At 52.9% G+C, this 13,845-nt stretch overlaps 1 protein-coding gene across 1 annotated transcript in view; it reads left to right on the forward strand.

Annotated features, from left to right (window-relative positions):
- The window catches only part of si:ch211-132f19.7 (adenylate cyclase type 8), a 23,418-nt gene extending 12,562 nt beyond the window's left edge, over window positions 1–10,856 (forward strand). Inside the window, exons 8-20 of the mRNA XM_041854526.2 lie at window positions 150–549; window positions 1,239–1,427; window positions 2,848–2,948; window positions 3,147–3,348; window positions 3,556–3,651; window positions 3,754–3,920; window positions 4,074–4,155; window positions 7,935–8,093; window positions 8,454–8,600; window positions 8,937–9,029; window positions 9,501–9,615; window positions 10,242–10,366; window positions 10,490–10,856. Coding sequence (XP_041710460.2) covers window positions 150–549; window positions 1,239–1,427; window positions 2,848–2,948; window positions 3,147–3,348; window positions 3,556–3,651; window positions 3,754–3,920; window positions 4,074–4,155; window positions 7,935–8,093; window positions 8,454–8,600; window positions 8,937–9,029; window positions 9,501–9,615; window positions 10,242–10,366; window positions 10,490–10,774 — 2,161 coding nt within the window. The 3' untranslated portion in view covers window positions 10,775–10,856. The remainder of the gene's footprint in view (window positions 1–149; window positions 550–1,238; window positions 1,428–2,847; window positions 2,949–3,146; window positions 3,349–3,555; window positions 3,652–3,753; window positions 3,921–4,073; window positions 4,156–7,934; window positions 8,094–8,453; window positions 8,601–8,936; window positions 9,030–9,500; window positions 9,616–10,241; window positions 10,367–10,489) is intronic.
- The last annotated feature ends 2,989 nt before the right edge of the window (window positions 10,857–13,845 follow it).

Here is a 13,845-nt window from a genome sequence, read left to right on the forward strand (position 1 = left end):
ACCACACAACCACACACACACACACACTAGACATGATGAGAACTTTTCACCCCCAACTTTCATCTGGAATCATTGTATGTTCCATCAATATTGTATGTTCCTTTGTAGATTGTGTTTTCAACAGTCTGTCTCTCCTTCCTGACCTTTAGGTATGTGCGAAGGGAGTTGAAACATGAGGTGGACATGCGAATCGGCGTCCACTCTGGCTCAGTGCTGTGTGGGGTGCTGGGGCTGCAGAAGTGGCAGTTTGATGTGTGGTCCTGGGATGTGGACATCGCTAACATGCTGGAGGTAGGAGGGGTGCCGGGCCGTATCCACATCTCCCGGGCAACGCTGGACTGTCTGGGCGGGGTCTATGAGACGGAAGAGGGGCGTGGCCACGAGAGGAACGAGTTTCTACGGAAACACAAAATTGACACGTTCCTGATTCGCCACACGCCCAATGAGGAGGCGCCTGCCAAGAAGGCTTGCCGGCCCAGTCGAGACGAGACCGTTAATACTGGCTGGAGTACTGAGCTGCCGTTTGGAAACATCATCGGAATGAACTGTGTAGGTGACCTCTAACCCCTCACTCCTAACTGTTACCCTTTAGCCCAGAGAGGAAGAGGCGAAGCGAGAGGGCTGAGTCCGACCCAAAATCTGTCAGTGCCAAAAAAAAGAGCTAAGAAGTGGAATTGGGGATTGTTAGTATGGAGGTCAATGAGAGTGTCGAATTTGGTCAACATATAATCGAATGCTAACTTGCTACGTGAGGCTATTTTGATCAAATATAAATTTCGTTTAGGTTGTGACGACTGTACTGATACTGTAAGTGGACTCACGTGGCATCCTGGCAACTTTGAGAAAAAACGATTTTACATTGGAATTGTGCCTGGATGCTCATTGGCTAGAATGTTCCTCCTGCCGCCTTCCGCCACCTCCCGCCTCCCGCCTGCCTGCCACCCGCCTGCCACCTGCCTCCCGCCTGCCACCCGCCTGCCACCTGCCTGCCACCTGCCTCCCGCCTGCCACCTGCCTCCCGCCTCCCGCCTGCCTCCCGCCTGCCTCCCACCTGCCTCCCACCTGCCTCCCGCCTCCCGCCTGCCTCCCGCCTGCCTCCCGCCTGCCTCCCGCCTGCCACCTGCCTTCCGCCTTTGCTGACATTGATTCTCATTGTTAGAGTGTAGAGTCTGTTGTCAGTATCATCTTTGTCTATCCTCTATCTAACCTTTGACCCCTAACCTCTCACCCCTGACCAGATCCTGGCGACCTTCAGCAACGGCTCACTGGCCCAGTTACCCAACCAGCTAGCGGCTCAGCGGACGGGGACGCGTGAAGTCAACAAGAGGATCCGCCAGGCCATCGAGGTCCGGAGCAGCGAACGCATGAGACAGGAACACATCACCACCTTCACACAGGAGTTCAAGGACACACACATCGAGGGCAAGGTAGGGGCCTGCAACAGAAACACACACGTCAAGGGCAAGGTAGGGGCCCGCAACAGAAACACACACATCAAGGGCAAGGTAGGGGCCCGCAACAGAAACACACACGTCAAGGGCAAGGTAGGGGCCCGCAACAGAAACACACACGTCAAGGGCAAGGTAGGGGCCACACACACTACACACACACACACACACACACACACACACACACACACACACACACACATTCATTCATTCATTTAGGATTAGGTGATTACTTGGTATGTTGGCTAAATCACTCAATCATGTTGATTTAATGATGGGTGGGTGGCTGGGTGGATGGATGGGTGGGTGGATGGGTGGGAGGGTGGATGGCTGGGTGGATGGCAGGGTGGGTGGATGGCTGGCTGGGTGGATGGGTGGATGGATGGGTGGGTGGGTGGGTGGATGGCTGGGTGGGTGGATGGGTGGGTGGGTGGATGGATGGGAGGGTGGATGGCTGGCTGGCTGGCTGGCTGGCTGGCTGGCTGGGTGGGTGGATGGCTGGGTGGGTGGATGGGTGGGTGGATGGCTGACTGGGTGGGTGGATGGGTGGGAGGGTGGATGGCTGGCTGGCTGGCTGGCTGGCTGGCTGGCTGGCTGGCTGGCTGGCTGGGTGGGTGGATGGATGGGTGGGTGGATGGATGGCTGGGTGGATGGCAGGGTGGGTGGATGGCTGGCTGGGTGGATGGGTGGATGGATGGGTGGGTGGGTGGATGGGTGGGTGGGTGGGTGGGTGGATGGCTGGGTGGGTGGATGGGTGGGAGGGTGGATGGCTGGCTGGCTGGCTGGCTGGCTGGCTGGCTGGCTGGCTGGCTGGCTGGGTGGATGGATGGGTGGGTGGATGGATGGCTGGGTGGATGGCAGGGTGGGTGGATGGCTGGCTGGGTGGATGGGTGGATGGATGGGTGGGTGGGTGGATGGGTGGGTGGGTGGGTGGGTGGATGGCTGGGTGGGTGGATGGCTGGGTGGATGGATGGCTGGGTGGATGGCTGGGTGGATGGATGGCTGGGTGGATGGCTGGGTGGATGGATGGCTGACTGGGTGGATGGCTGGGTGGATGGCTGGGTGGATGGCTGACTGGGTGGATGGCTGGGTGGATGGCTGGGTGGATGGCTGGGTGGATGGCTGACTGGGTGGATGGCTGGGTGGATGGCTGGGTGGATGGCTGACTGGGTGGATGGCTGACTGGGTGGCTGACTGGGTGGATGGCTGGGTGGATGGCTGGGTGGATGGCTGGGTGGATGGCTGGGTGGATGGCTGACTGGGTGGATGGCTGGGTGGATGGCTGGGTGGATGGCTGGGTGGATGGCTGGGTGGATGGCTGACTGAGTGGATGGCTGGGTGGATGGCTGGGTGGATGGCTGGGTGGGTTAATTGAGGAATGTTCCTCTCTTCTTCTCAGTTTTCCCAGATGCGTGATGAGATGTTCAAGTCAAACCTGGTCTGCTCCTTCATCATATTCCTCTTCCTCATGGCTGCACAGGCCCTCGTCCCCGCCGCAAGGTGTGTGTGTTCATGCTTTATATAATTAAAAGTTTTATTTTGCTTCATTTATTAAAGATCTTTCAAATTCTCTTTCTCTACCACTCACATACTTTCCTCTGTCTTCATCGTCTGATCCTCTCCTTCCTATTTCTATCTTCTCCTTCCTCAATCTCTCTGACCGGCACACACACACACACACACACACACCCCTCTCAGACTGTGTCCTATGCTGGTTCAGTTTGGAGTGTGTGTGTGTGTGTATGTACTGTTGCTGGTGGTGGTCCTAGCTGAAGAGTTTAAACAGAGCCCTCTAGTGCTGCAGGTCCTCTGCTGCTGGGTCAACGAGACCAAGAGTGTCAGAACACTACTCACCCTCACCGCCATAATCATCAACTTCGGAGTGGCCTCGTCCGATATAGTGAGTTTATTATTGTACGGAATGCCCAATATTTGCTGCACCCTCAACCATGATCTGTTATTTCATTAAGGTTTGCCTATCTGCTGCATTGTAAACTTGTTTTGAAGTAGCTCAATTCTGCAGTTTGAATGTGTGCGCGTGCCTGTGTGTGTTTGTGTGTGTGTGTGTGTGTGTGTGTGTGTGTGTGTGTGTGTGTGTGTGTTCTAGCTGTGGTGTGTAGAGTCTGAGATGGACCCTAACAATAGAAGCAGCTCTCAGCAGCAGACCTGGTCCTGGCCTATCAACATCTGTACACACCCTGAGGTAACACACACACACACACACACACACACACATTTTGATATAGATTGGTCAAGAAGGTTTTGATACATTTTGTGACTGTCTCTCTCCCCCTGTGTTCTTTAGTTCCTGGTGTTCAGTGGGGTTGTGGCCATGGTATCGTGTGCAGTGTTCTTCAGGCTGCACTGTCTACTGAAGCTAGCAGTGTTACTACTGGCCATATCTGTCTACACCTACCTCATAGAAGTCAGCTACCACACACTGTTTATACGCCAGACCTCCGAAAACACCCGGTACTGAACAAACACACACACACACACACACACACACTGGTGACTGTCTGGTTATGTGTGTGTGTTTGTGTGTGTGTTTGTGTGTGTGTTTGTGTGTGTGTTTGTGTGTGTGCGTGCGTGCGGTGACTTTCTGGTTGTGTGTGTCCCTTGCAGGCAGCAGTACCTGAGGAGGAAGGATGTGTGTGTTCTGCTCATGGCCATGTTTGTGGTGGCTGTACTTTACAACAGTAGACAGGTAGGACATGGGCTCTCTCCTCTCCACTCCTCCTCTCTCCTCTCCACTCCTCCTCTCTCCTCTCCACTCCTCCTCTCTCCTCTCCACTCCTCCTCTCTCCTCTCCACTCCTCCTCTCTCCTCTCTACTCCTCCTCTCTCCTCTCCTCTCCACTCCTCCTCTCTCCTCTCCTCTCCACTCCTCCTCTCTCCTCTCCATTCCTCCTCTCTCCTCTCTACTCCTCCTCTCTCCTCTCCACTCCTCCTCTCTCCTCTCCACTCCTCCTCTCTCCTCTCCACTCCTCCTCTCTCCTCTATACTCCTCCTCTCTCCTCTCCTCTCCACTCCTCCTCTCTCCTCTCCACTCCTCCTCTCTCCTCTCCACTCCTCCTCTCTCCTCCCTCTCTCCTCTCTCCTCTCCACTCCTCCTCTCTCCTCTCCACTCCTCCTCTCTCCTCTCTACTCCTCCTCTCTCCTCTCCACTCCTCCTCTCTCCTCTCCACTCCTCCTCTCTCCTCTCCACTCCTCCTTTCTCCTCTCCACTCCTCCTCTCTCCTCTCCACTCCTCCTCTCTCCTCTCTACTCCTCCTCTCTCCTCTCTACTCCTCCTCTCTCCTCCCTCTCTCCTCTCTCCTCTCTACTCCTCCTCTCTCCTCTCCACTCCTCCTCTCTCCTCTCCACTCCTCCTCTCTCCTCTCTACTCCTCCTCTCTCCTCTCTACTCCTCCTCTCTCCTCTCTACTCCTCCTCTCTCCTCTCCACTCCTCCTCTCTCCTCTCCACTCCTCCTCTCTCCTTTCTACTCCTCCTCTCTCCTCTCCTCTCCACTCCTCCTCTCTCCTCTCCTCTCCACTCCTCCTCTCTCCTCTCCACTCCTCCTCTCTCCTCTCTACTCCTCCTCTCTCCTCTCCACTCCTCCTCTCTCCTCTCCTCCTCCTCTCTCCTCTCCTCTCCACTCCTCCTCTCTCCTCTACTCCTCCTCTCCTCTCTCCTCTCCTCTCCACTCCTCCTCTCTCCTCTCCACTCCTCCTCTCTCCTGTCCACTCCTCCTCTCTCCTCCCTCTCTCCTCTCTCCTCTCCACTCCTCCTCTCTCCTCTCCACTCCTCCTCTCTCCTCTCTACTCCTCCTCTCTCCTCTCCACTCCTCCTCTCTCCTCTCCACTCCTCCTCTCTCCTCTCCACTCCTCCTTTCTCCTCTCCACTCCTCCTCTCTCCTCTCCCCTCCTCCTCTCTCCTCTCTACTCCTCCTCTCTCCTCTCTACTCCTCCTCTCTCCTCTCTACTCCTCCTCTCTCCTCCCTCTCTCCTCTCTCCTCTCTACTCCTCCTCTCTCCTCTCCACTCCTCCTCTCTCCTCTCCACTCCTCCTCTCTCTCTCTACTCCTCCTCTCTCCTCTCCTCCTCCTCTCTCCTCTCCACTCCTCCTCTCTCCTCTCTACTCCTCCTCTCTCCTCTCCACTCCTCCTCTCTCCTCTCCACTCCTTCTCTCTCCTCTCTACTCCTCCTCTCTCCTCTCTCCTCTCCACTCCTCCTCTCTCCTCTCCACTCCTCCTCTCTCCTCTCTACTCCTCCTCTCTCCTCTCTACTCCTCCTCTCTCCTCTCTACTGGTCCTCTCTCCTCTCCACTCCTCCTCTCTCCTCTCCACTCCTCCTCTCTCCTCTCCACTCCTCCTCTCTCCTCTCCACTCCTCCTCTCTCCTCTCTACTCCTCCTCTCTCCTCTCCACTCCTCCTCTCTCCTCTCTCCTCTCCACTCCTCCTCTCTCCTCTCCACTCCTCCTCTCTCCTCTCCACTCCTCCTCTCTCCTCTCCACTCCTCCTCTCTCCTCTCTACTCCTCCTCTCCTCCCTCTCTCCTCTCCACTCCTCCTCTCTCCTCTCTACTCCTCCTCTCTCCTCTCTACTCCTCCTCTCTCCTCTCCACTCCTCCTCTCTCCTCTCTACTCCTCCTCTCTCCTCTCCACTCCTCCTCTCTCCTCTCCACTCCTCCTCTCTCCTCTCCACTCCTACTCTCTCCTCTCTCCTCTCCACTCCTCCTCTCTCATCTCCACTCCTCCTCTCTACTCTCTCCTCTCCACTCCTCCTCTCTCCTCTCCACTCCTCCTCTCTCCTCTCTACTCCTCCTCTCCTCCCTCTCTCCTCTCCACTCCTCCTCTCTCCTCTCTACTCCCTCCTCTCCTCCTCCTCTCTCCTCTCTCCTCTCCACTCCTCCTCTCTCCTCTCCACTCCTTCTCTCTCCTCTCTCCCCCCCCTTCTCTCTCCTCTCCACTCCTCCTCTCTCCTCCCTCTCTCCTCTCCACTCCTCCTCTCTCCTCTCCACTCCTCCTCTCTCCTCTCTACTCCTCCTCTCTCCTCTCCACCCCCTCCTCTCTCCTCTCCTCCTCCCTCTCTCCTCCCCTCCTCCTCTCTCCTCTCTCCTCTCCCTCCTCCTCTCTCCTCTCCACTCCTCCTCTCTCCTCTCTACTCCTCCTCTCCTCTCCACTCCTCCTCTCTCCTCTCCACTCCTCTCTCCTCTCTCCTCCTCTCTCCTCCCTCTCTCCTCTCCACTCCTCCTCTCTCTTCTCCACTCCTCCTCTCTCCTCTCTACTCATCCTCTCTCCTCTCTACTACTCCTCTCTCCTCCCTCTCTCCACTCCTCCTCTCTCCTCTCTCCTCTCCACTCCTCCTCTCTCCTCTCCTCCTCCTCTCTCCCTCTCTACTCCTCCTCTCTCCTCTCTACTCCTCCTCTCTCCTCTCCACTCCTCCTCTCCACTCCTCCTCTCTCCTCTCTCCTCTCTACTCCTCCTCTCTCCTCTCTACTCCTCCTCTCTCCTCCCTCTCTCCTCTCTCCTCTCCTCCTCTCTACTCCTCCTCTCTCCTCTCTACTCCTCCTCTCTCCTCTCTACTCCTCCTCTCTCCTCCCTCTCTCCTCTCCACTCCTCCTCTCTCCTCTCCACTCCTCCTCTCTCCTCTCTACTCCTCCTCTCTCCTCTCTACTCCTCCTCTCTACTCCTCCTCTCTCCTCTCCACTCCTCCTCTCTCCTCTTCTCTCCTCTCTACTCCTCCTCTCTCCTCTCTACTCCTCATCTCTCCTCTCCACTCCTCCTCTCTCCTCTCCACTCCTCCTCTCTCCTCTCCACTCTTCCTCTCTCCTCTCCACTCCTCCTCTCTCCTCTCTACTCCTCCTCTCTACTCCTCCTCTCTCCTCCCTCTCTCCTCTCTACTCCTCCTCTCTCCTCTCCACTCCTCCTCTCTCCTCTCTACTCCTCCTCTCTACTCCTCCTCTCTCCTCTCCACTCCTCCTCTCTCCTCTTCTCTCCTCTCTACTCCTCCTCTCTCCTCTCTACTCCTCCTCTCTCCTCTCTACTCCTCCTCTCTACTCCTCCTCTTCCCTCCTCTCCCCTCCTCTCTCCTCCATACTCCTCCTCTCTCCTCTCTACTCCTCCTCTCTCCTCTCTACTCCTCATCTCTCCTCTCTACTCCTCATCTCTCCTCCCTACTCCTCCTCCTCTCTCCTCCCTACTCCTCCCTCTCTCCTCTTCTCTCCTCTCTACTCCTCTCTCCTCCCTCTCTCCTCCCAACCCCAACTCCTCCTCTGCTCTCTACTCCTCCTCTCTCCTCTCTACTCCTCCTCTCTCCTCTCTACTCCTCCTCTCTACTCCTCATCTCTCCTCCCTACTCCTCCTCCTCTCTCCTCCCTACTCCTCCCTCTCTCCTCCTCTCTCCTCCTCTCTCCTCCCTCTCTCCTCCTCTCTCCTCTCTACTCCTCCGTTCTCCTCCCTTCACCTACCCTACTCCATGTGATGGTTGTTGTTCCCCTACTGTCCAGTTGGAGGCGACGGCGCGGCTGGACTTCCTGTGGCGTCTGCAGGCCAGACAGGAAGTGGAGGACATGAAGGAGCTGAGGGAACATAATGAGTGTTTACTCTTCAACATTCTGCCTTCACACGTCGCACAGCACTTCCTGGAGAGAGACCGCCATAATGAGGTGTGCGCGTGTGTTTTGTTGGGTCTCTGTCCTGGAGAGAGACCGCCATGATGAGGTGTGCGCGTGTGTTTTGTTGGGTCTCTGTCCTAGAGAGAGACCGCCATGATGAGGTGTGCGCGTGTGTTTTGTTGGGTCTCTGTCCTGGAGAGAGACCGCCATGATGAGGTGTGCGCGTGTGTTTTGTTGGGTCTCTGTCCTGGAGAGAGACCGCCATGATGAGGTGTGCGCGTGTGTTTTGTTGGGTCTCTGTCCTAGAGAGAGACCGCCATAATGAGGTGTGCGCGTGTGTTTTGTTGGGTCTCTGTCCTAGAGAAGACAATCTTAATGTGTACATGACTGTGTGTGTGTGTGTGTGTGTAGGACCTGTACTCCCAGTCCTATGAGCGTGTGGGGGTGATGTTTGCGTCCATCCCCGGGTTTACAGACTACTATGAACAGAAAGAGTTGATCCATCAGGATGTGGAGTGTCTACGACTTCTCAATGAGATCATAGCTGACTTTGACGAGGTTCGATTCAAATCAACACACTGACTCACACGCTGCCTACACACACAATTTCTCTGTGATAAATTACCAGCGTACAATTGATTTGTTTTCTCAAATAACCACCTCTCGCTCTGTTTCTGTCTCTCGCGCTCTTTCTGTCTCTCACTGTCGCTCACTGTCGCTCTCTGTCTCTCACTGTCTCTCTCTGTTTCTCACTGTCTCTCTCTGTTTCTCACTGTCTCTCACTGTCTCTCACTGTCTCTCACTGTCTCTCACTGTCTCTCACTGTCTCTCTCTGTTTCTCACTGTCTCTCTCTGTCTCTCACTGTCTCTGTTTGTCTATCTCTCTGTCTCTAGTTATTAGATGATACATATTTCCAGGACATTGAGAAAATCAAAACCATTGGCAGCTGTTACATGGCTGCTTCTGGCCTCTCTCCCCATCAACAGGTCAGCAGCCCTCTTAGTGTCCCAGGGTTGGACTCAATTTCAATTTAAGGCAGTCAATTCAGGAAGTGATTTGAATTTAAACTACAGAAATTGACACATTTGTAAAAAAAATAAAGAGTGTCGTTTTCAGTTTATCGAAAAGACATTGAACATCGATGCCCTTTTTTCAATTATTGAATTGGAATTTCAGTTTACTTCCTGAATTGACTGACCTTCAATTCGATCCCGTTTAGTGTCTTTTAGTCACGTGTCCATCAGCGCTTGGCTTCCTTCTGTTCAAAGTAGACTTTGACTTTACATTTGAGTTGAATTTAGTAGGAATAGTAATAAGATCTGTGTGTGTGTGTGTGTGTGTGTGTGTGTGTGTGTGTGTGTGTGTGTGTGTGTGTGTGTGTGTGTGTGTGTGTGCGTGTACGTGTGCGTGTGCGTGTGTGCGTGTGTGTGCGCGTGTGTGTGTGCGTGTGTGTGTAGGAGTGTGAGGATGAGTGGCGTCACCTCAGTGAGCTGGTGCTGTTTGCCCTGGAAATGCAGGAGACGCTCAAACGAATCAACACACACTCTGGGAACAGCTTCCAGCTCCGTGTTGGTGAGAACACAAACACACACACTCTGGGAACAGCTTCCAGTTCCGTGTCGGTGAGAACACAAACACACACACTCTGGGAACAGCTTCCAGCTCCGTGTCGGTGAGAACACAAACACACACACTCTGGGAACAGCTTCCAGTTCCGTGTCGGTGAGAACACAAACACACACACTCTGGGAACAGCTTCCAGCTCCGTGTCGGTGAGAACACAAACACACACACTCTGGGAACAGCTTCCAGCTCCGTGTCGGTGAGAACACAAACACACACACTCTGGGAACAGCTTCCAGCTCCGTGTCGGTGAGAACACAAACACACACACTCTGGGAACAGCTTCCAGCTCCGTGTCGGTGAGAACACAAACACACACACTCTGGGAACAGCTTCCAGCTCCGTGTCGGTGAGAACACAAACACACACACTCTGGGAACAGCTTCCAGCTCCGTGTCGGTGAGAACACAAACACACACACTCTGGGAACAGCTTCCAGTTCCGTGTCGGTGAGAACACAAACACACACACTCTGGGAACAGCTTCCAGCTCCGTGTCGGTGAGAACACAAACACACACACACACACACACACACACACACACCTTGACCTCTGACCTTTGACCTTTGTGTGTAGGCATAGCCCATGGTCCAGTGGTGGCTGGGGTGATAGGAGCCACTAAGCCTCAGTATGATATCTGGGGAATGACTGTCAACCTGGCCAGCCGTATGGACAGCACCGGGGTCAGTGGACGCATACAGGTAGGACTGTGTGTGGGTGGGTGGGGGCGGGCTGGCGTGTAACAGAGGTTTGGCGTGTTAATGTGTGGGTTAATGTGCGGCGCTTTATGACAACTTCTGTGTGTGTGTGTGTGTTTGTCCCAGGTCCCAGAGAGTACCAGTCATGTCCTGGCGGAGCGTGGCTTCGTTCGGGAGCTGAGGGGGGAGATCTACGTGAAGGGTGTGAGCGAGCGGCAGGGGAACGTCAAGACGTACTTCGTGAGGAGCCGCGAGTCGTGTTCCAGCTGCGTGGAGCGCAGTGTGAACCGCGGGGGTTTGGGCCTGGGGAGGAACACTCTGTCTGCTCTGGTCTTTACCCTGGTCCAGACCAGGAAGAGAGAGACACAACGAGAGGCCAACGGAGGGTTCCACCTGCTGGAGGTCTCGTAGACCTGGGGCTGTATATAATATAAGGAAAGAAAGGGGAGATCATTCAGCATCTCCTCGTTTTTTGGATTAAAACTGCTTTCTACGGTGGATTACCTAAAATGTGGGGGGGGTACAGGCTACGAGAGAGACACTAGGGGAGGGGATCGGAAGCTCCTCTTCTGGACAGCAGCACAGAGCAGAGTACTCTTCAGCAAGTGGTTCCCAACCTTTCTCAGTTACTGTACCGCCAACTGAATTTTGCTCTGCCCGGAGTGCCCCTGAAGTACCTCATGGGTAAGTACCCTCTGTGGATAGGCCAAGTTCCCCCTGGTTGGAAACCACTGCTCTACAAGGACAGCAGCACAGAGCAGAAAACGGACTAGTTGACAGTGACACGGGTTGGATTTACCACTGTCTGCCACCACCAACAATACAGTGGATTATATACTACTGTCTGCCACCACCAACAATACAGTGGATTATATACTACTGTCTGCCACCACCAACAATACAGTGGATTATATACTACTGTCTGCCACCAACAGCAATACAGTGGATTATATATTGAGTGTACAAAACATTAAGAACACGTGCTCTTTCCACGATATAGACTGACCAGGTGAAAGCTATGATCCCTTATTGATGTCACCTGTTAAATCCACTACAAATCAGTGTAGATGAAGGGGAGGAGACAGGTTAAAGAAGGATTTTGAAGCCTTGAGACAATTGAGACATGGATTGTGTATGTGTGCCATTCAGAGGATGAATGGGCAAGACAAAATATTTATGTGCCTTTGAACGGGGTATGGTAGTAGGTGCCAGGCGCACCGGTTTGTGTCAAGAACTGCAACGCTGCTGTGTTTTTCACGCTCAACAGTTTCCCGTGTCAATCAAGAATGGTCCACCACACAATTACATCCAGTCAACATGGGCCAGCATCCCTGTGGAATGCTTTCGGCATCTTGTAGAGTCTATGCCGCGACAAATTGAGGGGGGGCAACTCAATATTAGGAAGGTGTTCTTAATGTTTTGTACACCAACAGCAATACAGTGGGTTATATACTACTGTCTGCCACCAACAGCAATACAGTTTGAATGGAATTGACTTTAATTAACCTCAAAAGTCATAAATTCTCTCTACCATTTACTCTGCGTGTACTTTAATAACTCAGAAGGCTGGTGGGACATTTCTATCCGGGACATTCTATAGCACTTCTGCTTTCGGTTTGTTGCTTTTTTCTCCTCTAATGGTTACGGTCAGAGCTGTACTGTATGTGTATGTTAAGGATAGGACCTGGGGAAGGTAAGCTGACCCTAAATCAGTGTCTATGAGTAAGTTAGGATCTGGGGAAGGTAAGCTGACCCTAAATCAGTGTCTAGGAGTAAGTTAGGATCTGGGGAAGGTAAGCTGACCCTAAATCAGTGTCTAGGAGTAAGTTAGGATCTGGGGAAGGTAAGCTGACCCTAAATCAGTGTCTAGGAGTAAGTTAGGACCCGGGGAAGGTAAACTGACCCTAAATCACTGTCTAGGAGTAAGTTAGGACCCCGGGAAGGTAAACTGACCCTAAATCAGTGTCTATGAGTAAGTTAGGACCCGGGGAAGGTAAACTGACCCTAAATCAGTGTCTAGGAGTAAGTTAGGACCTGGGGAAGGTAAACTGACCCTAAATCAGTGTCTAGGAGTAAGTTAGGACCTGGGGAAGGTAAACTGACCCTAAATCAGTGTCTATGAGTAAGTTAGGACCTGGGGAAGGTAAACTGACCCTAAATCAGTGTCTAGGAGTAAGTTAGGACCTGGGGAAGGTAAACTGACCCTAAATCAGTGTCTAGGAGTAAGTTAGGACCTGGGGAAGGTAAACTGACCCTAAATCAGTGTCTAGGAGTAAGTTAGGACCTGGGGAAGGTAAGCTGACCCTAAATCAGTGTCTAGGAGTAAGTTAGGATCTGGGGAAGGTAAGCTGACCCTAAATCAGTGTCTAGGAGTAAGTTAGGATCTGGGGAAGGTAAGCTGACCCTAAATCAGTGTCTAGGAGTAAGTTAGGACCCGGGGAAGGTAAACTGACCCTAAATCAGTGTCTAGGAGTAAGTTAGGACCTGGGGAAGGTAAACTGACCCTAAATCAGTGTCTAGGAGTAAGTTAGGACCTGGGGAAGGTAAACTGTGCCTATATTCACAAAGCATCTGTGCTGATCATCAAGTGCTGATCTAGGATCTGTCTATAATCTTAACTGATCCTAGACCAGCACTCACTACTCACTCACTACTCACTCACTACTCACCACTCACTCACTACTCACTCACTACTCACTACTCACTCTCTCACTACTCACTCACTCTCACTCACTACTCACTCACTACTCACTCACTACTCACTCACTACTCACTACTCACTACTCACTACTCACTACTCACTCACTACTCACTCACTACTCACTCACTACTCACTCACTACTCACTCACTCACTCACTCACTACTCACTCACTACTCACTCACTACTCACTCACCACTCACTCACTACTCACTCACTACTCACTCACTACTCACTCACTACTCACTCACTCACTCACTCACTCACTCACTCACTACTCACTCACCACTCACTCACTACTCACTCACTCACTCCTCCTCACTACTCACTCACTACTCACTCACTACTCACTCACTACTCACTCACTCACTCACTCACTACTCACTCACTACTCACTCACTACTCACTCACTACTCACTCACTCACTCACTCACTACTCACTCACCACTCACTCACTACTCACTCACTACTCACTCACTACTCACTCACTACTCACTCACTCACTCACTCACTACTCACTCACCACTCACTCACTACTCACTCACTCACTACTCACTCACTCACTACTCACTCACTCACTACTCACTCACTATTCACTCACTACTCACTCACTACTCACTCACTATTCACTCACTATTCACTCACTATTCACTCACTACTCACTCACTACTCACTCACTACTCACTCACTACTCACTCACTCACTAACTACTCACTCACTACTCACTCACTACTCACTCACTACTCACTCCTACTCTGAGACTCTTTGTGAATACGGGCCTTG

Source organism: Coregonus clupeaformis, unplaced genomic scaffold (genome assembly GCF_020615455.1).
Source record: "Coregonus clupeaformis isolate EN_2021a unplaced genomic scaffold, ASM2061545v1 scaf0032, whole genome shotgun sequence".
Lineage (NCBI taxonomy): Eukaryota > Metazoa > Chordata > Actinopteri > Salmoniformes > Salmonidae > Coregonus > Coregonus clupeaformis.